Raw genomic sequence first — 22,711 nt, forward strand, 5'->3', positions numbered from 1 at the left:
AAAAGGTGGACGAAGAGGCCCAGAATTTCGGAGCAAGGAGGCGGGACTAGATCTTTGGGCTACTGGGGAGCCACGGGAAATGTTTCAGAGAGAGTCTATTCCGTCAGTTCAAAGATAGTCAAACGACTAGTGTGGGGGAAGTTTAGATATGCTAAAACCATAAAGGTTGGAACCCTGGGGAGGAGGCTGGGAGTGTTACGGCGGGTGCCCATCCTTCCAGGGCTGCTGTGAAAACCCCATGAACCACCATATGAAAAAGCGTAGCAAATGTTAGCGGCGGGACCTCCGGGTGTTGCGGACTACAAATCCCAAGGGGCTTTGGGGACCCGGCCTCCACCCATTTCCGATTTCACCGCTCACAGCTTGCAAGTCTCGGGCGGGGTTTTGCTCTCTCAACGTAACTTGACCACGAAAGAGGAGGCGTGACGACCAATGGGCGCGTGGTTTAGCCGGATCTGGCCAATGGGGATGCTCAAAGACCGCGCAGCTTGGAGGCGGAGCCAGAGGGCAGACCAATGACGGAAGGGCGGTCGCACCATCAGATTAGGCTGCGCAGTGGCTGGAAGTTACTGTGCGGCGGCGGCTAAGAAGGCGGCTGTGGTGGCGGTGGCGGCGGCAGAGGCGGTGGCTGAGGCGGTGACGGAGGAAACAGAAGATGGTGAGAGTGGCCGGCAGGGCCGTATTCCCCCTCCGTTCGACAAAATGGCGCCGCGGGCCCACCCACTTCCAGTAATCCCCGAGGCCCCTCACCGCCCTACCCGGCCCCCTCGGGCTGGGCCCCGCCCCTCCAGCTGACCTGTGACTTTCGATCCCCCCGCGGACCCTGCTGTGAGCTTCCTGCTGACCCCACCCTGGCTCCATCTTCGACCCCTGACTTTTTTAGGCTTCCAGGCCCTGACAACTCATTCATTTCCGGGTCGCGGGTCCCCCGGAAATCGCCTGGTGGATGGGGATGGGGTCCCCCAGACCCCCGAACTCAGGCCTAGTACTCCGCGCCCCGGGCCTGGGCCTTTTCAGTTCTGGAGGGTTTGGGAGGCCGGCCTGAGCGTCGGGGCGGGGAGGGGGCTCGACCTAGTGACATGCGGGACTTTGTCGCCGAAGCAAGTGCGACATCGCGAACTGCCCTGGCCCCTCAGAGCCCTAACCCCACCTCCGACATTCCGGCCCCGACCAGCTGGAAGAGGGAGCAACTTTATCTCTCCAATCACCAGGCCCTTTCCCTGCTCAATGGGGGTAGCAATAGTCCAGACCTCATCGGGTTGTGATAATTTAGGGAACTGACGTCTTAAAGGGCTTGGGATAGTAAACGCTCAGCAGATAAGCTGGGTGACTCGGGGATGGTGACTTTCTCTCCCAGCTGTCTCCTCATCTTGAAGTGGGGATGATGCCAGCGTGTTGTTGGGAGGTCAAAATCCCCCTTGGGCCACTCAGTCACCCTGGAGTTTGTGTCTGGTGGATCTGTGGGGTTCAGTCTTTTCACCTGTGAAGTGGGACCCAGCCTTAGAGTTAGGCTGAAGTCCCCTCCATTCCCCCCACTATTTGGCATCCCCAGGGCTGACAGAGGTGGTGGAAGCTTTTGTCAGGGCAAATCAAATAGCACTGTCCCTGGACTCAGAGTCCCAGCCCACAAGGTGTAGTCCTTAGGATGTCGTGGGGGATGGGCAAAAAAAGACTTCTTGTCAGGAAGAGTATGCAAAAGTGGTAAGTTGGTTCCTAGCAGGTGGGTCCCCAGTCCTGGGCGTTGTCTTTGATTGCTCGCTGCATCCTTATTGCCTGTGTTCCGTCCCTAGGAGGGTTCTGTTGGCTCAGCCTCCAGAACGAATTCTGAATCTGTCCGTTGCTCCCCACCCTGGTCCAGGCATTGCCACCTCCCGCCTGGACACCTGCTCCAGCCTCCTACCTGGTCTCCTTGCCTCCATCCTGCCCCATTGGCAGTCTGTAATGCACCAAGAACCAGAGGGCACTTTTAAAGATGTCAATCAGATAATGCCACCATCTCGCTTAGAAAACATTCCGGGGGCTTCCTGTTGTCACCCCAATGAAACCCACCTCCCTCCTCAGCCTCCAAAGTACCCCCTGCCTGTCTCTGTGACCTCATCTGTACCCACTTCACTCCTCTCCCCGTGAGCTCCAGCCACTGTGGCCTTGTTTTCACATCTTCACGTTCCAAGTCCCTGCCACCCCAGGGGCTTTGAACCTGTTACTCCTTCTGCCTGGAATGTTCTTCCTCCAGGGAATATCATCTGCCAGAGGGCCCCTTCCTGCCTGCAGGAGACCCCCATGTCTCTCTTTTCTGCATACCATTTCTTTTCCTCATCTTGCTTTGGTTGGGCAGGCTGCCCATACAGGGACTGGCACACAGATACTCAGTGAGTGTTTGCTGAAGCAGTGGACAGCTTCTGGGCCCAGCTGTAGCTGGGACTTGTCTGGCCGAGGTGGGGCTTTCTCCCTGTGTCTGAGGCTTCATCTTCCTGCTCAGCTAACAGGAGACGCAGGCCAGGCCCTGTCTGCATTAACTTATTCAGCCCAGACGCACTGCTGCTCATAATGGTCAGTTGACGCCGCCACCTCAGGGCCGTTCTGGGTGAAGCTATTTCTCCATGTTGTCTTACTGGAGCTGAGAAGAACCCTGGTTCACAGCAGGGACAGCCAGGCTGGGAGTTCACCCACCCCAGGTTACACAGCCAGGGAGAGGCCCGTCCAGCATTCAATGCAGGCCTGGGGCTCCAGAGCCTCTCACCACTCTGCCACCCGGCCCCATGTGAGCCCTGTCAGGGGCCACCCTGCCCTCTGCCTCAGGGAGGGGACAGTCCGTGAAGGAGCTGGCTGTGTAAACAGATGGTCTCGTTGGGGTGGGTGTAAGCATGGCTCCCAAGGTGTGGGGAGAGGAAGAGGGAGGGGTTTGGAGCTGGCTGGAGAGGTTGGTGGGTGTGTCACATGTGGAGAACGGAGGGGCATTGTTGGAGGGTGCCTGAGGCTGGGGAGGGGTGTGGCAGCAGGCTGGCATGGGCCAAGGCCCGCCATCGTTGTGGAGGGGGACCCGCCTGCATCACTGAGTCTGGGCTGTCCCTCCCCCGACCAGCTGGCCTCCCCACCCCTCCTGCTCTCGGGGCCTCATGTGGCACCTCATGGCGCCCTGTCTTCGTGCCCACTCGGCTTTCACCACACGCTCTTTGATCCACACCCGTGTCCCCACGGGCTGGTGCTCCCCGGGGCCGGGGGTAGGACTGCTGTGGCTCTCTGCAGTGCCCTAGTGCCTGGCGTGGGCCCTACCACGTGGCTGGGTCCTGAGAAAAGCCTGCCAGATGGATAAAGCAGATCCCATGGTCTGGAACTGAGCTGAGGCAGGGGTCCTGGGACAGGGGAGGCAGGGGTGAGGGGCTCTGCGCCGACTTCTGGGAGTAGGTCACTCCGATATGAGGGCCGCCTCCTGGGTGGGAGCGGGAGGCCCATCCTGCTGCCATCTTGCCTAGGCCCAGCAGAGGGAGAGATTGGTCCCAGGAGGTGAAAACCCCTGTTCCTGCCTGCCCCACAGTGGGGTGGGGGATCCCCCGAACAGCGGCTTCCCCAAGGGCGCAGCCCCCAGGGGTCAGGCGTGGCAGTGGAGTACCCAAGGGAAGGTTCACATGGCCTGCAGACCCTGAGCCTCGGCTTTTAGGCGGGGAAGTGGGGGCACTGGCGTCATGGGAGCAGGAGCTTTAGCTCCAAGACTGGACAAACCTGGATTCAGCCAGCTTCCTGTTTCCCTTTGGGGCTGGGGGACCTCTGACGAGTGTCACATGAGCTTTCTGCCTCAGTTTCCTTAACTGTACTGGGGGTGCCTCCAGCCTGGGGGGCCCTGGTCCTCCCCTGCGGTGCCCCTCCAGGCCTGATGGCAGTGTTGCTCTCCTGCTCTGCTGGGACGTCAGTTGCTGCCCCAGGCTCTCAGCTGTCCATTCCTCCTCACGGCTCTTGTGCCTCAGTTTTCTGAGGCGGACACAGCTCCCGTTGGCCTTTGTTCCTCACATCTTGTGGCCAGAGACCTGACCCCCACCCAGAGTCAGGGTCTCCCCCTTCCAGAGCACCCAGCTGGTGCCAGCATGCCAGGGAAAAGGACTTTCCATGAGTCAGGGCCATGGATGAATGCTGTTGCTGGCTCCCTGGCACCTTGCAGACCTAAAGCTTCTGGCGCCTGAGCCCCTGCCCCAGGCAGTGGGGTGTGAGGGGGCAGGGGTGGTCAACCTGCTCCCTTTAGGCTTCTGCCCACCCTCCTACCCACCCCCCCAGGCATTCTCTCCTCACAAAGCAGCCTTTGGATGTGGGGACCCCACGAGCAGCCCCCAAACTGACCCTCGTCCCCACAGTGTTTGACAAAGAGCTCAGCCAGGTTTAAACTGAAACTTAGGTTTCTGAGTTTTCACAAGACTTGGAAGCTTGGTTGACCCTGGGCTCTGTCCGGGTCCTGTGTGCAGGCAGCCCCTGAGTCCCAGCTGCCCTTTCCCCTTCACCCAGGCTCCTGCTCCCCCACCCCCATGCATTGTCACGGGGTGTCTCAGGCCGGACAGGTCTCTCTCCATCCCAGGACTCTATCAGAGATGCCTAAATGGAGATGAGACCAGGAGTTTTATCTTCAACAAGCACAGAAGGCAGGTCTGCAGTCGGATGGCCTGGGACCAGTTCCCCACCCCACTGCTTACTCCTGACTTGACATAAGTGTCTGTTCCTTTTTGAGCCTCAATTTCCCTGCACCTCTTGGGCTTCCCTGGTATCTCAGTTGATAAAGAATCCACCTGCAATGCAGGAGACCCTAGTTCGATTCCTCAGTCAAGAAGATCTGCTGGAGAAGGGATAGGCTACCCACTCCAGTACTCTTGGGCTTCCCTTGTGGTTCAGATGGTAAAGAATCCGCCTGCAATGCAAGAGACCTGGGTTTGATCCCTGAGTTGGGAAGACTCCCTGGAGAAGGGAAAGACTACCCACTCCAGTATTCTGGCCTGGAGAATTCTGTGGACTGTATAGTCCATGGGGTCGCAAAGTGACAGGGTATTGTGAGGACTGGGCATTCCTAGTAGCTCAGATGGTAAAGAATCTGCCTGTAATGCGAGAGACCTGGGTTCAACCCCTGGGCTGGCAATCCCCCAGAGAAGGGAATGGCTACCCACTCCAGTATTCTTGTCTGGAGCATTACATGGACAGAGGAGCCTGGTAGGCTACAGTCCATGAGACACAAAAGAGTCAGCCACGACTGAGCAGCTAACACTTTCACTTTCATGGGAGAATGTGCCCTACCCCCGGGGTTGTTTGCTCCTAAGAGTAGACACATCAGATGGCCAGCCCAAGGGTGAGTTCTAGAAAACTTGACTGATGGGACAGAAAGAAGGAAACCGGAAGTTGTCTGGTAGCCCGTCCTGCCACGGGTGCTCTGGTGGTGGCCCAGCCTGCTACCTGGTTTCTCACTTACCATCTTCCCTGTCTTCCAGGCAGATTTTCTGAAAGGACTGCCTGTCTACAACAAAAGCAATTTTAGTAGATTTCATGCCGACTCTGTGTGCAAAGCCTCGGTGAGTATGTAGGCCTTAAGCTGCCCCAAGGGAAAGGGTCAGGGGTGATGTGCAGCCCGAGGGTCAGAGAGAACAGAGGTCTTGAACAGAGGCCGAGTTTCAAGCCCAGCCCCACTCAAAATCCTTGCATGTCTTTTAATCTGCCTGGGAGTGAGGGTGCCAAGTTGAGGTGTGTGGGGACCGCAGACCCGCCCACTCTCCTAACCCATGCCTTCCCACCCCTCTTGCAGAACCGACGTCCCTCAGTCTACCTGCCCACTAGGGAGTACCCGTCTGAACAGAGTAAGTGGCCGCTGTACTTCTGTGCCATCTCGGCTGGCGAGGGGAAAAGCCGTGGGGTGGTACAAGAAGAGACCTGTGAGAAGCTGGGCCACTCCCAGCCCTTGGGAGCAACCGGAAGCCTGCTTTTCCCTGGGTCCCTCCTGATCTCCCCACTGGCTTCTACAGTCTGCCCCCATCAAGTCAGATGGGCCCCCCTGGCTCCATGACACAGGTCTTGAGACTTGTACCATGGGGTGGGGGACCCATCCCAGCCTGGAGTGGGCAGCCTAGGGAGGGAGTGTCTGGAAGAGGGACCTGCAGGGAGAGGCCTGGAGCCCGCAAAACAGGGGGATCTCACAGTTATTTATTGTGGTCCTGGTGTGTTCTTTTAACTGTGAAAAAGAACCCCGGACCTTTCTCGGCTCGCTCTGCGGTCACTGGGGCACGGTCACGTGAATTTGTGCTCCTGGTCTGTCTGGGAAAATAGGAGCTGGCAGGCTGGGGCTCGTTCCCTGCCTGAGGGTGGAACCCAAGCTCCGCTCAGGACTCGGCCTCCGCCTGGGAAGCCAGGGCCCTGTCGCGGCGGCCGGCTCAGGCCGCTGGTAGTGGCAGTGCTCAGGTCGGGGGTGCTTGGCTGCTAGAAATCTGCTCCTGGGTTGGGGGTGTGACGTGAGTCCCAGAGAGGCCACCCGGAGCAGTGACAGCCCAGAGACCGTGTGAGGGAAGGCGGTGCCGGCCGGGGTGGCCAGCGTCTTGCTGCAACTTTGTCTGTCTTTCCTCCTCAGTCATCGTGACAGAGAAAACAAACATTCTTCTGCGCTACCTTCATCAGCAATGGGACAGGAAGGTAAGGCATGTGGGGTGTGGGTGCCGGCCTCGGGAAGGGACACAGCGCCCAGCAGGGGCTGTGAGCTGGGGAAGAGCATTGGTGGCTGGGAGACTGAGTGTTTGGGTGGGACCTTGAGGGCTAAGTAGGAGTTTGCCAGATGATCCAGGAAAGGGAAGAATGTTCTAGAGGAGAGAAGGGCTGTGCCGAGGCCATGGGGCTCTGGTGCTCAGGGACAGGCAGGGGCTTGGTAAGCTGTGCTGAGAGGCCTGGCTCCCTGGAGGGTGTGGGGAGCACGGCCCCGGTGGCAGGTGGATGCGGGTGCTGTTACTTGGAATCTTCATTCAATGATGAAAGGCTCACGTGAGTAAGAAATTCAGGCCCCACTGGGGTGTGTAGCTGAGGTGAAAAGTCATCTTGCCCACAAGGGGCCATCTTTCTGACAGGACTTTTTGTTTTGCTTTCTTGAAAATCTGCCTGTGTAATTTTGCCACGTGGTCTTATTTCCTCTAATGCTGACCACTGGACAGTGACCTGCTCTGGGCCAGGTTGAAGGAGACCCCATGATGCAGTAACTGCTCGGAACACCCCAGACCCCGGGCTCCACAGCCTTGCTCCCCACCAGTAAGGGAAGGAGCTTTTCCCAAGTCAGCACACTTTTCTTTTCTGTGGCAATTTGGGGGCCTCCCCAGGCGGCTCTTGAGTGCCCTTCGCCCTCCGGCACAGTGGGTGGCGTCTCTGTCTGGGAAATGGGCCACGTGGGGAGTCACTGAGACATCATGGTGACTCCGAGACACGCCTTTCACAGGCTGGGGTCCCCAGTGACTCAGCAGGGCAGGTTCAGGGGACAGAAGGGTCTGCCCAGCCAGGGGCCCTGGATCAGCCCAGGCCCAGCTTGGGGAGGCACTGGAGCCCTGGAGCTGCAGAGGCAGCCTCAGACTTCAGGCGCTCCCCCACGGGGAAGCTCACGGCCACTCTGCTCCCCTGCCCCCCAGAACGCCGCCAAGAAGAGAGACCAGGAGCAAGTGGAGCTAGAGGGTGAGAGCTCGGCGCCGCCCCGCAAGGTCGCGCGGACCGACAGCCCCGACATGCACGAGGACACTTAAGCCTCATATTCCCCTCAGGCGCCTCCCGTTGTCTGCCCCTCGCCCACCTGCCTCGTGTAAGCGACCCCCACCCCGCCCCTCTGCCGGCCCGCCCATACCCCTTCCACACCACTCCCAACCTCATAGGAGCCGATGTATTTATTTTCCTTGAGTTTTTATTTATGCTGTAAAACACACCACGCAATGGTTACAGGGGACGCCAGACCCAGTAGTGTGATGTCGGTAGATGCTTTAAAACAAAAACAAAACCGTTGTTGCTCAGCTCCCCCCGTCCCGTTCCCCTTCCGCCTCTTGCCCCCCAGTTCTCCTCTGGAAAACTGGAGCGTGTCTATGAGGGTCTAGAGCCGGGACCCCGCTGCAGCCGGCCGGCAAGGGTGGGGGCCTTTCTCCCAGTGCCCACCTCCCGGTCCGGGCCTTAAAGACTTTGCCTTGTCTCGAGTTCCACCGGGACCTATTCTGTGCCCAGACCTTGCTCTGAGCTCGAGTAAGGGGGAGAAGTCAGCCCTTCTGGATCTTTCTCTTAAGTCATTTTATCATGGACTAGTGCGTGCTCCGTGTCCACCCCAATAAAAGGATCTTTCCTACCTGACCTTGCGTCTTTGCTCGGCGTACTTCGGCGCCAGAGGATGGAGCCCCTGAGAGTCATCCTGTCATCACCAAGAGGAGCCAAGAAGGGCCTCCAGACACTGGGGCCCCAGAACCAGCTGAATCCTCTGATGGGCCCTCTTGGCCATCTTGCTCAGAGTCAAGACCTGCCTGGACCCTCCCCTCGGTCTCACCTGCATCAAGGTGTCCCCAAGGACCAGGACACCCCCGCCCCCGCTGGAGGAACGGTCCATGCTGCCAAGGATGGAGCTGCGGTGGGCCCCATGCCCAGGACATCAGCAAGCAGGGAGACATGTCCACCCGCCATCGCGGAGACAGGTGGCCTGGCCTCCCGCCTTGGCTCAGGAGGCGGCGTGCAGAGCGCCAAGGAAAGCCTAACCCTAGTGCCCTCGGGCGGCAGGTTCCTTGGCCAGTCCCGGCCACCAGCTGGGCTGGGTTTGGGGCTGACCCCAGGGAGGTAGGGGGCATTCGGGCTCCAGGCAGAAGGTTCAAGGCCCTGAGCACCAGGGCACAGGGCCAGGGGAATGCCACTTCTCCCCCCCACCCACCCATCCTGAGTAGGAGCCAGAGTGTTGGAGTCGATTGCTGGGGTGTTGAGGGTGGTGAGGGGTGGGGCTGTGGAGCGAGGGAGACAGCAGGCGCTGAAGGGGGTGCCCGTCCCGGGGTATCACTGGAGATGCCAGCCTGAGTCAGGCAGGCTTGGGCCTAGGCCACCAGGGGTCTGCTGGGTGGAAGGTTCCAGGCTTAGCTGCCCAGCTGTGGGACCCAGCTCTGGGTGCCTCTGCAGCAGTGTGCAGTTCTTCAGCAGTGGTCATAAAGCAGGTGGTTAGGAAAGGCAGGTTTGACCATGTTCATGCCAGGGAGGGCCAAGTCCCTGGAGGCTCTCAGACTAGCTCGGAATCGCTAGTCCCAGGGGTTGGCCTGGCCCTGGGTAGGCACGTGGTGTCACCAGCTGTTGGTGACTGAGTAGATGGCAGGAGTTCAGCTTTAAAGGCCACGGGGCTGGGCAGGTCTTGTCCTTCAGCCTGTCCTTCCCCGAGGCTCACCCACACCTCCCTGGCCCCAGGGGCCTGGGTGCCATCTCAGTGCTCATGGTGTGGGTGGGGTCCCATGGCCTCTCCATGGTCTCCCCAGCTTAGGCCCCTCAGCTAGCCTCCACCCATTCCTCCTGCCTTTGGGGCCCTCCTTACTCTGCTCCCCGCAAACATCAAACTCTGCCTTCCCACTCCTCTGTGCCTTTGCACAGGCTGCTCTCCTGCCTCCAGTGAACCCTGATGTCTTCCGTGGCCTCCCAAAGTGCCCTGCCTCACGCTGGCTCCCCCAACCCTGGGGCAGGGCCTTTCTGACTCTGAGCCTCTCTGGATGTGGACCCTCTGAGGGTGGGAGAGGCCACGCCCATCCCTGATCACGCAGTGAAGGGTCCCGGCCACTGTGACAGCGGTCTGATAGCGGCCACACAGCAGGGCCATGCCAGCCCTTCCCCGATGCTGCCTCTGAACACACCGTCCCCATAACATCGAGACTCAGGCACCGGGTGCCTTCTGACTCCCTGTAGCCCTTGACTTCTCAGATGTCAGCCTAGGAGGCAGGTCTGCCAGAAAGGGTGGCCTTGCACGACCAAGGCTGACTCAGAACCCACACCTACGACCTGACCTGCTGATTCCTGTCTGCACTTTTTGAGATTTCTTCCTTTGTCTAGGAGGCTGAAGATAGGGCCTGAGGCTCTGCAGCTCCTCCCAGGGGGGGCCCCTAGGCCTGGATTTCTGGAGTTTTCCATATGTTTGGCCTGGAGACCCAGTTCTTAGGCATTCCCCAAGGGTCTCAGGACAGAAGGGGAACCCACTCTGGGCCTGCCAGTCCCCCAAAGAGTTGGCCCCAACCTTGTCATTGGGCCCCAAAAGTCCCCTTTCAGCAGCTCTGCCTTTGGGCACTGTTGAAATATACTTTTTATTGCATTTCTGCCGTTTTACAAAAATATGACAAAATAAATTAAAAACAAATAAATAAACGCCTATTCTGTGTGTGTTTTCTGTTGTTTTTTGGGGGACTCCTATCGTTTCCCCCCCATCCTGGTCGAAAGGAAAACGGCAGATAGAGGGGCCCCAGGCCCCTGGCCCTGCCCCAGGAGGGGGCAGCCAATACTGGGGTACATCGGGCCCGGCCCAAGTGTTTTCTGGGTGGGGCCGCGGCCCCGTCTGTGATCGATATTGCATATGAAAACAGGAAGGCAGGGCGGGCGGAGCTAATGCCAGCCGCTGGGCCAGCACACGGCCTGAGGACTGGGACTGGAGCTGGGGCTGGGTGAGGGCACCGGGGGCTGGGGGGGCTCGGAGGTGGGAGGCAGCGGCGGCGGTGGGAGGCTGTAGAAGCTGGCGTCCCCCGGCAGGGGCTGAGGGGCAGGCGGGGGCCCGGCGAGAGCGCAGGGCGGGCAGTCGGTGGCAGCAGGGGCCTGGCGGGGGGCGGCGCCCTCGCCTCCGCAGCCCCACGGCCCGTCCCACTGCCAGCAGCCCGCGGGGGGCGTTGGGGGCCGCGGCAGCGATGTTGGCGGCGGCGGCGGCGGCACAGGGCTCCGGCTGCGGCGGGTGCGGAGGGCCGGGGCGCCCACGGGGGCCAGCGCTGTCCCTGCGGAGGTGAGAGGGGCCGTTCCGGGGAGATGCCGTCCCCGCCGCTGGGGACCCTGCCCGCGCTCCCTCTGGGCTTTCAGGCACATGGAGGGCCTTATTGCTTCAGATCAGTGACAAGGAGTGGGCTTCTTCGGGTGCATCCCTGGCCTCTGGGCACTGGGCCCCTCCCCTTCACGGAGAGAGGGCAGTCTGAGGAAGTCCCGCTGACTTCCGACTTAAGTCCCTGGTGCTACAGCTGCCGCCTGTTGGGCTCCCTGGGATGGGTCACTGGACCCCGGGCACGGATGAGGTGGGAGGGGGGCAGTGAGGCCTGTGACTCTGCTCTGCGGACACAGGGCTGCAGCCCTGAACTCCCCTAGTGGGCAGCCTGAGCCCCACCTCCAAGGAAGGCCTCCAGGAACAGCTTGGGCTGCAGGATGGGGGCTTGCATAGAGGCCTGGGGGTTCAGGTCCCCCAGAGTGAGCTGGGTGTGGGGTCTCATGGGGGCAGGAAAGGCTAGGCCAGGTGGTGAAGGGGCCTCCCTCATCTCTCCTGGCATCAGAGCATAGCAGGTGGGCACCCTGGGAAGGGCACTGGGGGACAAGGGACTTTGGCATCCCTCCCCCAGGGATGAGGAGGGTCAGGCACAGGGCTCCAGGCTCTCAAGGAGCCAGAAAGACTGAGTAGGCTTTGATCAACAGGCACCATGTACCACACACCCAGGTCCCCAACTGGTACCAGGAGACGGAGCCTCGTCTGTCCCCTTCAGCCCCTCTCCCCACGCCTGGACACCCCACCCCTATCCCCAAAGCCCAGCCCAGAGTCCCCACCCCCGAGTTAAAGCTTGTGACCTGAGCCTTCCTCTTCGGGCCGGGGTGTGTCCGGCTCCTCAGCTGCAGCCTCGTCCGCCAGCCCACTCCGCTGGGCTCGGCAACCGCCACCGCCGAGGGTCCCGTCCTGCCGGGCCTGCCCGCCCGCCCCGTTGGACCCGGCCTCCGCCCGGGCCCCACCGAAGGGGAAAAGCTTGCCGGCGTGGAAGGCCTTGGGTGGAGAGTGGCTACGCTCTGGGTCCCGCCGGGTCTCAGGTGACTTGAGGAATTTGAAGCTAAGGAAGGCTGGCAGGCGGGTGTCACTGCCAGTGGGCGACTGGGCAGGGGTTGGCCGGGTGGTGAGGTTGGCCCCTGTGCTGGCCGGCGAGGAGGACGAGGCTCCGGACGACAAGAACTTGCCCTGCAGCGGGATGATCTGCTTCAGCTTCATGACGTTGTTCGGTGCCAGCAGGGACCCCGGGCGCTTGGGTCGCTCTGGCCCGTGGCCACCTGCCCCACTGCCCTTGGCCTTGGCCGAGGTTTTCTCCGGGGCAGCAGGGTCCAACCCAGAGCCCTCAGCCCGAGCCTCCTCTCGGCCACTGGCGTCTCGCTCCCTCCGGGCATGGTGCTCCGCGTGGCGCTGGCGTTCCTCCTCCTCCCGCCTCCGCCGCTGCTGCTGCTGGTAGCGGTGCTGGGCCTGGCGCTCATGTCTCTGAGGGCAGAATGGAGCCATCATGGGCACTGGGAGGAATGAGTGTGTGAGCAGGCGCTCACCCAGGCCCAGGCCCATGCCAGGGCTCTCCTGCAGAAGTGGGGAGAGAGCCACACACTTCTTGGGTTCCTGCTGCATCCCTGGACCCACCCCGGGGCTCTCTGAGAACTGAGAAGAGAGCAAACATTTTCTGGCCACCAATTCTGTCCCCGATCGCATGCCAGACGCTGTCTTAGAAATTGGGAGACTTAAAACAAATATTGGGCCTCAGCGGCTCCCTGCTTTCTGGAGAACTGGGGAGAGACAGAGTTGTGACTGTCCAGTGGCCAGGAGCCACACACAGCATTGTTAATTAAAAAAATATATATATTATTTTTGGGACCCACCACGTGACTTGCAGGTATCTCAGTTCCCAGACCAGAGACTGAACCCGGGCCATGGCAGTGAAAGCACTGAATCCTAACCGCTAGACCAGTAGGGGACTCCCATGGTTTTGTCACTTTAAATAACTGAAATAAGGTAATTCCCTGGCGCTCCAGTGGTTAGGATTCTGTGCTCTCACCACGGAGGGCCCAGCTTTGATGCCTGGTTGGGGAACTAAGATCCCATAAGCCACAAACCACAGCCAATAAATAAATAAACAACCAGATAACTGAAGTGAAAGCTCGGTTCCTCAGTAGCGCCAGTCCCATTGCAAGCGCTCATCGGCCATCTGCAGTAACGGGCGACATGGGCAACCCAGAATAGAACATTTCCATCACTATTTTTGGGGCTGCCCAGGTGGCGCAGCGGTAAACAATCTGCCTGTCAATGCAGGGGACTCCTCATAAGAGACTTGGGTTTGATCCCTGGGTGGGGAAGATCCCCTGGAGAAGGGAATAGCTACCCACTCTAGTATTCTTGCCTGGAGAATTCCATGAACAGAGGAGCTTTGTGGGCCCCGGTCCATGGGGTCACCAAGAGCTGGACACTGAGCAACCGAACACACACACATCATCATGGAGGCCTCCACTGGTTGATAGCAGTGAGCTCCCTGGCCCTCTCTGCAGCTTTCTGGGGAATGTGGCACAGGCTGGGCTTCTAGGAAGCATCAGCTGTGTCTGACCCCACATAGGACAATGCCCGGCAAGCTGGCAGATGACAGTTCATAAGTGCTGGCCTGGTGCAGGATGCCACCAGGACCCCAGAAGGGACCAGGTCCTTTTGAAATGCTAATTATTACCCCAGGCTTCCCTGGTGACTCAGATGGTGAAGAATCTGCCTGCAATGTGGGAAACCTGGGTTTGATCCCTGGGTCGGGAAGATCCCTGGAGAAGGGTATGGCACCCCACTCCAGTATTCTTGCCTGGAGAATCCCATGGACGGAGGAGTCTGGTGGGCTGCAGCCCATGGGGTCACCAAGAGTCGGATACGACTAAGTGACGAACACTAACACGATCTGCACATCTACCCTTCTAAGGCTGTGACTGCCCAGCCACGTGAGGGGAGATGCGAGGGGAGAGAAGCCCCTCGGAGCAGAGATGTAAAGCATGCCAGGCCCTGGCCCACGTACCTTGAATGCCTCCCGGCGCTGATACTCCAGCTTGGCCATCTCCTCAGCCACCCAGCCCGGGATGTCGGGGATGGCCACATGGATGAGGTACTTGAGGAGCAGAGCGAAGTGCTGAGGCGACAGAGGAGGAGGCTGCAGGCGTGGGGACAACCCCCCGACCACCGCCTGGGTCCCCCACCCGGCCACCGGTCCCACCTCGAGCACCACCACGGACACGATGGCTGCCTCGGGACTGAGCCAGGGGAAGAGGCGCTGCAGCTGCCCGCACTGGCCAATTAGATAGCAATTGACCACGATTGCCAGGACGCCCATGACCTCCATCACCTTCTGTGGGGGTGGGGGGACAAGCGGGACTCAGGTGGGGTCCCGCCAGCCTCCCCAGCACCCGCGCCGCCTCTGGGCATCCTGGCTCAGAGCCCTTGGCCCTTCCCCCACCTGCCACTGGCCAATGCTTTCCACCCGCTGCCCAAAGGGCCGCTGCAGCCCCGTGCACAGCTTGAGGGCGTCACTGCGGATCTCGATGAGGTTGTTGATGAGGGCGCAGAGGGCAGCCAGGGGGAAGGCAGACGAGAAAAGCACGACATAGCCAAACTGCACGAACATCTCCTGGTAGTCCTGGAACGTGTCCTGTGGACAGGCACCCCGGGCGTGGGCCTAGGCTCTCCCCCAACTCAGGACAGCTCCTCCCTCAGCCCACGCTCCTCTCATCGAGCCTGCCTCCCTCAGATTATCCTGCGTGGACCCAAGCTCAGCAAGGTTAGCAAGTTTCTGATCACATAAGGGGGAGTCGCTCAGTTGTGTCCAACTCTTTGCAATCCCGTGGACTGTAGCCATGGGATTCTCTAGGCAAGAAGACTGGAGTGGGTAGCCATTCCCTTCTCCAGGGGATCTCCCCGATCCAGGGATTGAACCCCAGTCTCCTGCATCGCAGGCAGATTCTTTACTGTCTGAGCCACCAGGGAAGCCCTGATCACATAAAGGGTCCCGTCATTCCTTCCTGTCGCTCCCACCCCACCTCCACCCTCAGACTGTATGCCCTGCCCTTCCGACGGCCCTGCCTCCACTGTCAGGTGCCCTCCTCACCTCGTATTTCTTCATGCAGCTCTCGAGCTCCGCCTGGGTGAGTTGAGACGAGTGTTCTTCCTCGGGTGGGTCGATCCAAGATGACCGGTTCTGCCGCCGCTGCTTCCGGGCTGAGTCGCCTGCGCCCGGCTCTGGGTCCGGGCCCCCATCCGGCCCCTGGTCTCGGCCCTCGCCTCCAGCCCGGCGGAGCAGGACAGCCGGGGGAGGCTCCCGTTCGGGGCTGCTGGGAGGCCCCTCAGCCTCATCGTCCTCCTCGGCCAGTGTGAACACGCCAGGTTCCAGCCCCTTCTCCACCATGGTGGGGCTCCCCTCCTCCAGGAGGGCCTCCTGGCTTGGGCCCGGCCGGCGCCGCCCAGCCCCCCGCTCAGCAAAGCTGACCTTCTTCAGTCGGAGCCCGCAGTCCAGGAGGCCGCCCTCCTCGCCTTCGTCATCCTCATCCTCCTCCTCTTCATCGTCCTCCTCCTCCTCTTCGTCCTCCTCCTCTCTGCCCCCCCGGGGCCCATCCCCCTCTCCCCCTTCCCCTGCCGGCCGCCGCTCCACAGCGGCCTCCTCTTCCTCCTCAGGTGCCCCGCAGCCCCCACTGAGACACCTGCGGCCCCCCCCACTGCTGCTGCCACCGCCACCCTCTTCAGCCAGGGGTTCGAGGTGGCGGCGTGCAGGGCGCTGGAGGCTCAGGAGGCCAAGCAGGGCACGGGCCAGCTCCCAGGCCGCCCGCAGGCCAAGCTCTCCTCGGCCCAGCCGCCGATACAGGTGGGGCTGTAGAACCTCTCGAACATTCTGGAGGAACTGGCGGGTGATCAGCAGTGTGGCCAGCATCTGGGGGTAGGAAGGGGGTGGAGAGCGGCCTCGTGGGGGGCAGGCGGGGCCCTGGGCACTAGGACAGGCTGTGGGCACACACCCCCCTAAAGGACACATCCAGTCACAGCCTGAACCCAGTTTGGATGTCCCCGGGCACAGAGGCAACCCCAAACCACAGCTGGGCAGGCCACAGCGCTTCTAGCTGATCATCTGGGCAGGCAATGGCCTCCCATCACGCCGCACCTCCCAGAGCTCGGCTGGTGCCCAGGGCCTCCAGGGGCTCTGGACACCTGCACGCAGTCAGTGGAGCCCCATCCCTTCAGAGCATGCACCTTCGGCCAGGCATGAGGCCCCCGGCACCGCCACACTGCCCACCCTGGCAAGGCCCCAAGGGCTCGCCGCCACCTGCCCATACTTTGGCCCGGGCCTCAAGAAGGAGGCCCTGGAGGGAGAGGAGGAGCAGGCGGAACCGCAGGGCCACGAGCGGGACCAGCACCGCCCAAAGCTGCCGCTCGAGGCTCTGGGACAGGGACAGGACGATCAGGAGCTGTGGAGGGACCGACGGACAGGTGGACAGACAGATGGGGGGGGCATGACAGGCAGAGAGAGGACACACAGACGAATGGACAGAGAGGAGAGAAGGATGGAGGAGGAAGGGAGGAGCTGGAGAGCCCATGGACCCCTTGGGCCAGGTCTGCCCCCACAGCCAGCTGCCTTGGGGGGCACTGCTTTAGGCCAGGGTCTCACCTCTTTCAGGCGTTCCATATCCTTGAGGTAGAAGCCAATGTAGAAGAGGCTCAGGTATGAGTTGACGAACTGGAACTGTGCGAAGCAGGCAGGGGGGTGGTCACCCTGCCATGTCTGTCCCAAGGAACCCCCACATGTCCCCTGTAGAACCCCTGCCTGGGGACTTCCCTGGTGGTCCAGTAGCTAAGACTCCATGCTCCCAATGCGGGGGCCCGAGCTCGATCCCTGGTCAGGGAACTAGATCCCATGTGCCACAAGTAAGACCCGGTGCAGCCAAACAAATAAACATTAAAAAATAAAAGCAGCCCTGCCGGCCGGCCGGCCACCGCTCACCAGGACGACCTTGATGATGAGGTGCTTCTCATAGGCGCTCTCCAGCCGGTAGTTCTCTGGGGGCCAAGCAGACGAGTGAGAGTGTGGCCCAGACCGTCATGGGCAGCAGGGACCCCACAAGGCAGTGGGGCCCTTCCTCCTGGGGGCTGGGCAGTGGGACCTCCCCTCACAGGGCGTACCCATGTCGTTGAGCCAGACAGCCAGCTTCTTATAGCCCTCGGCACTTGCGCTGACCAGCAGGGCCAGCATGACTTTCGGCAGGAAGCGGGCAAGACGGGGCAGCCCCTTCACGCTCAGCACCAGCTCCTGCAGGGACAAAGGGGTTCACAGGTTACCCCGGTCGCTGGGCTCGGCTTGGGGCACACCTGAACAGGCTGGGGCCGAGGCCAGGGCTAGGGACTGGAGGTCACCTGGAGCTGGAAGCAGCCGAGCATGAGCAGGAACACGCAGGCTAGGCAGGTGAGGCACAGGGGGAGACTCACAAGCATCTGGAAGAGCAGCCGCTTCCAGGGCGGGTAGTAGAACTCCTCGGCCTGAGTCACCGGGCTGATGCGCCGCACGCCCTGGCAGAGGGTGGGGGCGCAGCCCGACACAAGGTCAGAGGGGCTGCCTCTGTCCCACCCCTTCCCAACCCTTGAACTCCATGTCTATGATGCTTTGGTATCGTGGTTTGCTGTAGTGCAGTTGCTAAGCCAAGTCTGACTTTGTGACCCCATGGACTGCGGCGCGCCAGGCTTCTCAGTCCTTCACCATCTCCCGGAGTTCGCTCAAACTCATGTCCATTGAGTAGGTGATGCCACCACCATCTCCTCCTTGCTCTCAGGGCATGTCCGCTTCATGCACCCTCCCTGTCTCTCGAATCCAGCTTCCCACAGCTCTCCCTCAGGCATGCAGACCCCTCACTCGGCAAACCTCAGCAGCGCAGCCCTACTTCACCTCCTGCTTTGTTCTTGCTCAGTATGTTTTCTCTTTTTTACCCCGTTCTCGAAGTCCCTGAACTCAGACTGCCCCGACTGACCCTGAACTGGGGTCGTGGCTCCTCCACAGCTTCCCCGGGTGAGTCCAGTGTTCCCCACTTGTAGGCCAGCTCGGCCCCCCTCCGCTTCCACTCCTCCAAGAACAGCGTTGACCAGACCACGTTGAAGAGGGCAAAGACCACGCAGGATACATCCCGGCTTGTCTAGGGGTGACAGAGGAGGGCGGCAACGATGGCTGGCCCAGTCCAGGAAGGAAGCTGTCTCAGGTATTCCACCCCCTATCCAATCCACACCCGGCACCTGATCAGCCTCTGTGAATGTGTACAGGACTGAGCCGAAGACCGCTGGGTACACCATTGCCGATGTGTAGAAACCCAGCCAGGCAAAGTACATGGCAATCTTCACACCAAAGTAGTCGCAGATCTCATCTGCCGGGGATGAGGAGGGGCGGTCCCAGTCAGCCATGCCTGCCTCCTAGGACCCCCATCAACCCCCCCACTCCAGCCAGGACCACACCTAGAGGCTGGTTTTCACACACAGCCTGCACCCATGACTTCATGAGACGGTTCAGGATGCGCTGCTCGTGGACTGGGAACACCTGCTGGATGATCCCGCGGGCTGCCAGTTCAGGGACTGTTGGGGGACAAGAATGGGTGACCCCACACGTCTGCCTGTGCTGGGCCTAGCCAGTCCCCCTCGGCTGAAACCCAAGTTATAACTTTTTGCCTGCTCTTAAACTAGCAGACGCTCTTCCCAGGAGAAGCGTTCTGGGTGAAAGGAACATCATTCCTCAAAATTTGGGAGGTGCAGGGGCAGGTGGGGAAGGGTGTCGAAACCTGGGAGGTGCGATCCCAGTGGGGATACACGTTTTTAAATAGAGCTACTTAGTTTCAGCTCATTCCTCCAAACGTCTGAAGAATGGTGCAAAGCTGGCATTAGAAGGTGAACTTGCAGCGGCTGGTTTCCTGGGGGATACTGAGGCCCAGAGCTCACCACACAATATGTGGAGTGCTGTCCATGGTCCTGCCCCAACCTTATCGCAGACCCAGCAAAGGGTTTCTCCTGGACCTGCCTCCGAGGAGACAAGCCACCCCCCTTGCTAAGGCCACACCCCTTCAGCTGGCCTGGCTGATCTCCAGACCCCGCCCAACTCTTCGGGAGACTCTGATTGGTTTCATCTAAGCCCCGCCTTCCTAACCCTCCTACGTTGACGGCAGTCCTCTAAGATCCCCAGCCAACTCCCCACATATGATTGGAAGCTTGGGACCACCTCACTCACTGATTGGCTGGTCCTCCAGAAAGCGCACATTGTGTAGTGCCTCGCCCTGCTTGGCACGAAGGTTCTGCAGCCAGAAGCGGATGATGCTCTGGCGCTCCTGCAGGGGACAGGGCGTGAGCACAGGGAGCAGCCGCCCACGGGCTAGGAATGTGCGCTGGGGGCCAGAGCCGGCCGCACCTGGGAGGTGAAGAAGCGCAGCTCACTCTCCACATTCTCGTAGATGAAGTCCTCCTCGCAGGAGAAGCCGCGGGTGCCCCCGCCAAACTCGGCCTTCACTGCTTTGCGCAGACCCAGCTCGTCGGCCCCTCTCAGTAGGCTGCGGGAAGGGCAGGGGAGGTGGGATCACGGGGAGACCCTGGCTCACCATCCCGAAACCTGGTGGCTGTCTGGGACAAATGCAGGGTGGCTGGACCTCGCAGCTGGCGCTTGGAAGGGCGGGGAGCAGAGTAGCAGGCTCAGCGAGAGGCCAGGGACAAGGACTCGCCTCTCATATGTGGCGGTGACGAAGAAGGCGTAGGCGCGTGTGTGGCGGTGGTGGCGGACTTGCACGATGAGCTCGGGGATGCCCACGCGGATGTGGTTCAGCAGCCATAGCAGCGTGTGGTCATCGGTCGTATCTGCCAAGGGGCACAGGGACCAATGGCTCTTGCCAGGAGTGACAGGGGAGCCCAGCTCGGGGGAATTCAGTGTAGGCCCTGGGCGGGTGAGCATAGACAGGTACCTGGGAAGGTCATCAATACGTCACAGTTTTCCGTGGGCACCGTCTTCATCCATGCTTTGTGGGACACCAGATACCGACCCACCTGCAGGAGCCGCTTCCCAAAAAGCTTATCTGGGGAGCAGGCAGCGCAGGCTGGGGTCAAGTCATTCTCAGATGGCCTAGCCTCCAGTCTTAGTCCCTCTAACCCTTGCCCCTGATCACACATTCGCCAGGGCTCCTTGGCACTCAGCTTGGCATTCAAGGCCCTATGAGCTCTGGTCTTGGCTTGTTTCCTTCCCTCCACGTCCTTGTACCAGCCGGGCCCTTCTCCAGGAATGCCCTTCCCCCAGGTCCTCCCTTACAAATCTTACTCATTCTTGAGGCCCAGCTCCGCCTCCGAAACCACAATCGATGGGGCGCTCACTAGCAGCTCTGAGCGCCTCACCACATTATGTCAGCGTCTCCTCATAGCTGGGTGCGGCTCTTACCCCCATTTCACAGGCGAGGAAACTGAGGCCCAGAGCATTTAAGTCACGCTCCCAAGGTCACAGAGTCCAGGAGGGATTTGAACCCAGGACTGTATGATTCTGTATCCTCTGTGGAGAGGAGCTCTTAACCGCATCTCTGCTCAGCAGCGATCGAGTAGCCCAAGGGGTCACTGGGCTCAGTCCCGCACCGGAGCTCTAGGAGGGGCGTGTCCATATCTCGGCGCTGGGACCCCACACCCGCTGCACCGTTCCAGCCGCGCTCGCCCGGCCGCAGCCGCAGTGCCGGGAAGAGCCGGTGCCTCGACTGGACTCCAGGCCCGGGACGGCTGACTCCACTATCCCTCCCCGTAGACCTGCCGCGAACACCCCAGGCACCTGCAACCCTGTCAGATCCAGGCGCTGCACACGTACCCAGAACTCCGGACGCCGGGGCTGCAGGCTCGCCCTCCGGCGGGGGCCTCTTGCCGCGCTCGCCCTCCGGGGACGTGCCCCCGGCGCTGGAGGTGGCTTCCGCCATTGCGAGGGCAGGTCAGGTCAGGGGTTGCGGGCGGCCCAGGCGCCGGGGGGCCGCGGGCTCATGGGGCCGGTGCAGCCACCGAGCGCGCCTGAGGAGGAGACAAAGGCCGCGCCCGCCCGCGCCGGCCGCCGTCCCCGCGTGCCCGAGCGCTGCTTCTCGTCCCCGCCCGCGCGGAACCTCGATTCTCCTTCTCGGCCCCGCGCGCGTCGTTCTCTGGTTCTCGACTCCGCCCGTGTTGTTTTCCGAGTTTCGTTCTCGCCCGCCCACCTCGCCCGCTGGTGTTCGTCCCCGCCCGCGCCGAATGTTCATTCTCTTCCCTGTCCCCGCCCGAGTAGGTGCCCGGTCTCGACAACGCCCGCCCTGGGCCGGGATTCTCTGTCTTAAAGCCTTAGTTTCCCCATCGGTTTGGAATCTGAGATGGTCTTGCGCGTAGGCGGTGTGAGTAGGGTTGGGGGAAGCGGGTGGTGAGCCTGTCGCGGGAGATTCCCGGTGGCAATAACTCCAACCACCACAGGGAGAATGAGAATAAGTGTATCATGCTGAATGTGTAACACCATCTTTGTTACCTAGGACACTCTTCAAGCCCTCTTTGTCCAGTGAACTGCTGCACCCTTCGGGATGTAACATTCTCAGAGAGGACCTGATCGAGTTACCAAATTTCAGTTCAGTTCAGTTCAGTCTCTCAATCGTGCCGACTTTGCGACCCCACGGACTGCGGCACGCCAGGCCTCTCTGTCCATCACCAATTCCTGGAGTTTACTCAAACTCATGTCCATTGAGTCGGTGATGCCATCCAACCATCTCATCCTCTGTCGTCCCCTTCTCCTCCTGCCCTCAAACTTTCCCAGCCCCAGGGTCTTTGCAAATGAGTCAGCTCTTCGAATCAGATGGCCAAAGTATTGGAGTTTCAGCTTCAACATCAGTCCTTCCAATGAATATTCAGGACTGATCTCCTTTAGGATGGACTGGTTGGATCTCCTTGCAGTCCAAGGGACTCTCAAGAGTCTTCTCCAGCACCACAGTTCAGAAGCATCAATTCTTCAGCGCTCAGCTTTCTTTATAGTCCAACTCTCACATCCATACATGACTACTGGAAAAACCATAGCCTTGACTAGATGGACCTTTGTTGACAAAGTAATGTCTCTGTTTTTTAATATGCTGTCTATATTTATCATAACTTTCCTTCCAAGGAGTAAGCGTCTTTTAATTTTATGGCTGTAGTCCCCATCTAGAGTAATTTTGGAGCCCAGAAAAATAAAGTCTGCCACTGTTTCCACTGTTTCTACGTCTATTTGCCATGAATTGATGGGACCGGATGCCATGATCTTTGTTTTCTGAATGTTGAGCTTCAAGCCAACTTTTTCACTCTCCTCTTTCACTTTCATCAAGAGGCTTTTGAGTTCCTCTTCACTCTCTGCCATAAGGGTGGTGTCATCTGCATATCTGAGGTTATTGATATTTCTCCCGGCAATCTTGATTCCAGCCTGTGCTTCCTCCAGCCCAGCGTTTCTCATGGTGTACTCTGCATATAAGTTAAATAAGCAGGGTGACAATATAGAGCCTTGACGTACTCCTTCTCCTATTTGGAACCAGTCTGTTGTTCCATGTCCAGTTCTAACTTGCTTCCCGATCTGCATACATATTTCTCAAGAGGCAGGTCAGGTGGTCTGGTATTCCCATCTCTTTCAGAATTTTCCATAGTTTATTGTGATCCACACAGTCAAAGGCTTTGGCATAGTCAATAAAGCAGAAATAGATGTTTTTCTGGAACTCT

General features: G+C 60.1%; 2 protein-coding genes across 6 annotated transcripts; one reads left to right on the plus strand and one right to left on the minus strand.

Moving 5' to 3' along the window:
* The first annotated feature begins 506 nt into the window (after nucleotides 1-506).
* DDA1 (DET1 and DDB1 associated 1) lies at nucleotides 507-8,322 on the plus strand. The gene is made up of 5 exons (XM_055429622.2): nucleotides 507-658; nucleotides 5,460-5,540; nucleotides 5,771-5,822; nucleotides 6,587-6,648; nucleotides 7,623-8,322. The coding sequence occupies exons 1-5, from the start codon at nucleotides 656-658 to the stop codon at nucleotides 7,731-7,733; spliced, it is 309 nt and encodes a 102-aa protein (XP_055285597.1). The 5' UTR covers nucleotides 507-655; the 3' UTR covers nucleotides 7,734-8,322.
* A 2,087-nt stretch (nucleotides 8,323-10,409) lies between these two features.
* ANO8 (anoctamin 8) lies at nucleotides 10,410-21,137 on the minus strand. Of its 5 annotated transcripts, none has more exons than XM_055429617.2 (19): nucleotides 20,832-21,137; nucleotides 19,954-20,064; nucleotides 19,717-19,849; nucleotides 19,410-19,548; nucleotides 19,233-19,329; nucleotides 18,470-18,586; nucleotides 18,254-18,381; nucleotides 17,995-18,156; nucleotides 17,387-17,539; nucleotides 17,156-17,282; nucleotides 16,977-17,032; nucleotides 16,644-16,718; nucleotides 16,312-16,443; nucleotides 15,099-15,914; nucleotides 14,451-14,642; nucleotides 14,211-14,342; nucleotides 14,016-14,126; nucleotides 11,794-12,553; nucleotides 10,410-10,961 (listed from the first exon to the last, which is right to left on the minus strand). In XM_055429617.2, exons 1-19 carry the CDS (start codon nucleotides 20,935-20,937, stop codon nucleotides 10,582-10,584), a joined length of 3,927 nt encoding a protein of 1,308 aa, XP_055285592.2. In that variant the 5' UTR covers nucleotides 20,938-21,137; the 3' UTR covers nucleotides 10,410-10,581. The 5 variants fall into 5 exon arrangements, with proteins under 5 accessions (XP_055285592.2, XP_055285593.2, XP_055285594.2 ...); XM_055429618.2 differs by having other exon boundaries at nucleotides 11,794-12,463; nucleotides 20,832-21,135; XM_055429619.2 differs by lacking the exon at nucleotides 16,312-16,443 and having other exon boundaries at nucleotides 20,832-21,135.
* Nucleotides 21,138-22,711: the final 1,574 nt, after the last annotated feature.

The sequence above is a fragment of the Moschus berezovskii genome, chromosome 8 (assembly GCF_049115385.1).
Source record: "Moschus berezovskii isolate FMDL1 chromosome 8, NW_MosBer_1.0, whole genome shotgun sequence".
Taxonomy (NCBI): domain Eukaryota; kingdom Metazoa; phylum Chordata; class Mammalia; order Artiodactyla; family Moschidae; genus Moschus; species Moschus berezovskii.

What these genes read in the sequence shown, in the direction of transcription:
- DDA1 (XM_055429622.2), top strand. An exon ending in ACTCTGTGTGCAAAGCCTCG is followed by an intron (nt 5,541 to 5,770) that starts GTGAGTATGTAG and finishes CCCCTCTTGCAG; the next exon opens with AACCGACGTCCCTCAGTCTA. An exon ending in GGAGTACCCGTCTGAACAGA is followed by an intron (nt 5,823 to 6,586) that starts GTAAGTGGCCGC and finishes TTTCCTCCTCAG; the next exon opens with TCATCGTGACAGAGAAAACA.
- ANO8 (XM_055429617.2), bottom strand. Translation starts at nt 20,937, where the DNA reads ATGGCGGAAGCCACCTCCAGCGCCGGGGGCACGTCCCCGGAGGGCGAG. An exon ending in TGCGCTTCTTCACCTCCCAG is followed by an intron (nt 19,330 to 19,409) that starts GTGCGGCCGGCT and finishes TGTCCCCTGCAG; the next exon opens with GAGCGCCAGAGCATCATCCG. An exon ending in TGTCCGTGGTGGTGCTCGAG is followed by an intron (nt 14,127 to 14,210) that starts GTGGGACCGGTG and finishes CTGTCGCCTCAG; the next exon opens with CACTTCGCTCTGCTCCTCAA.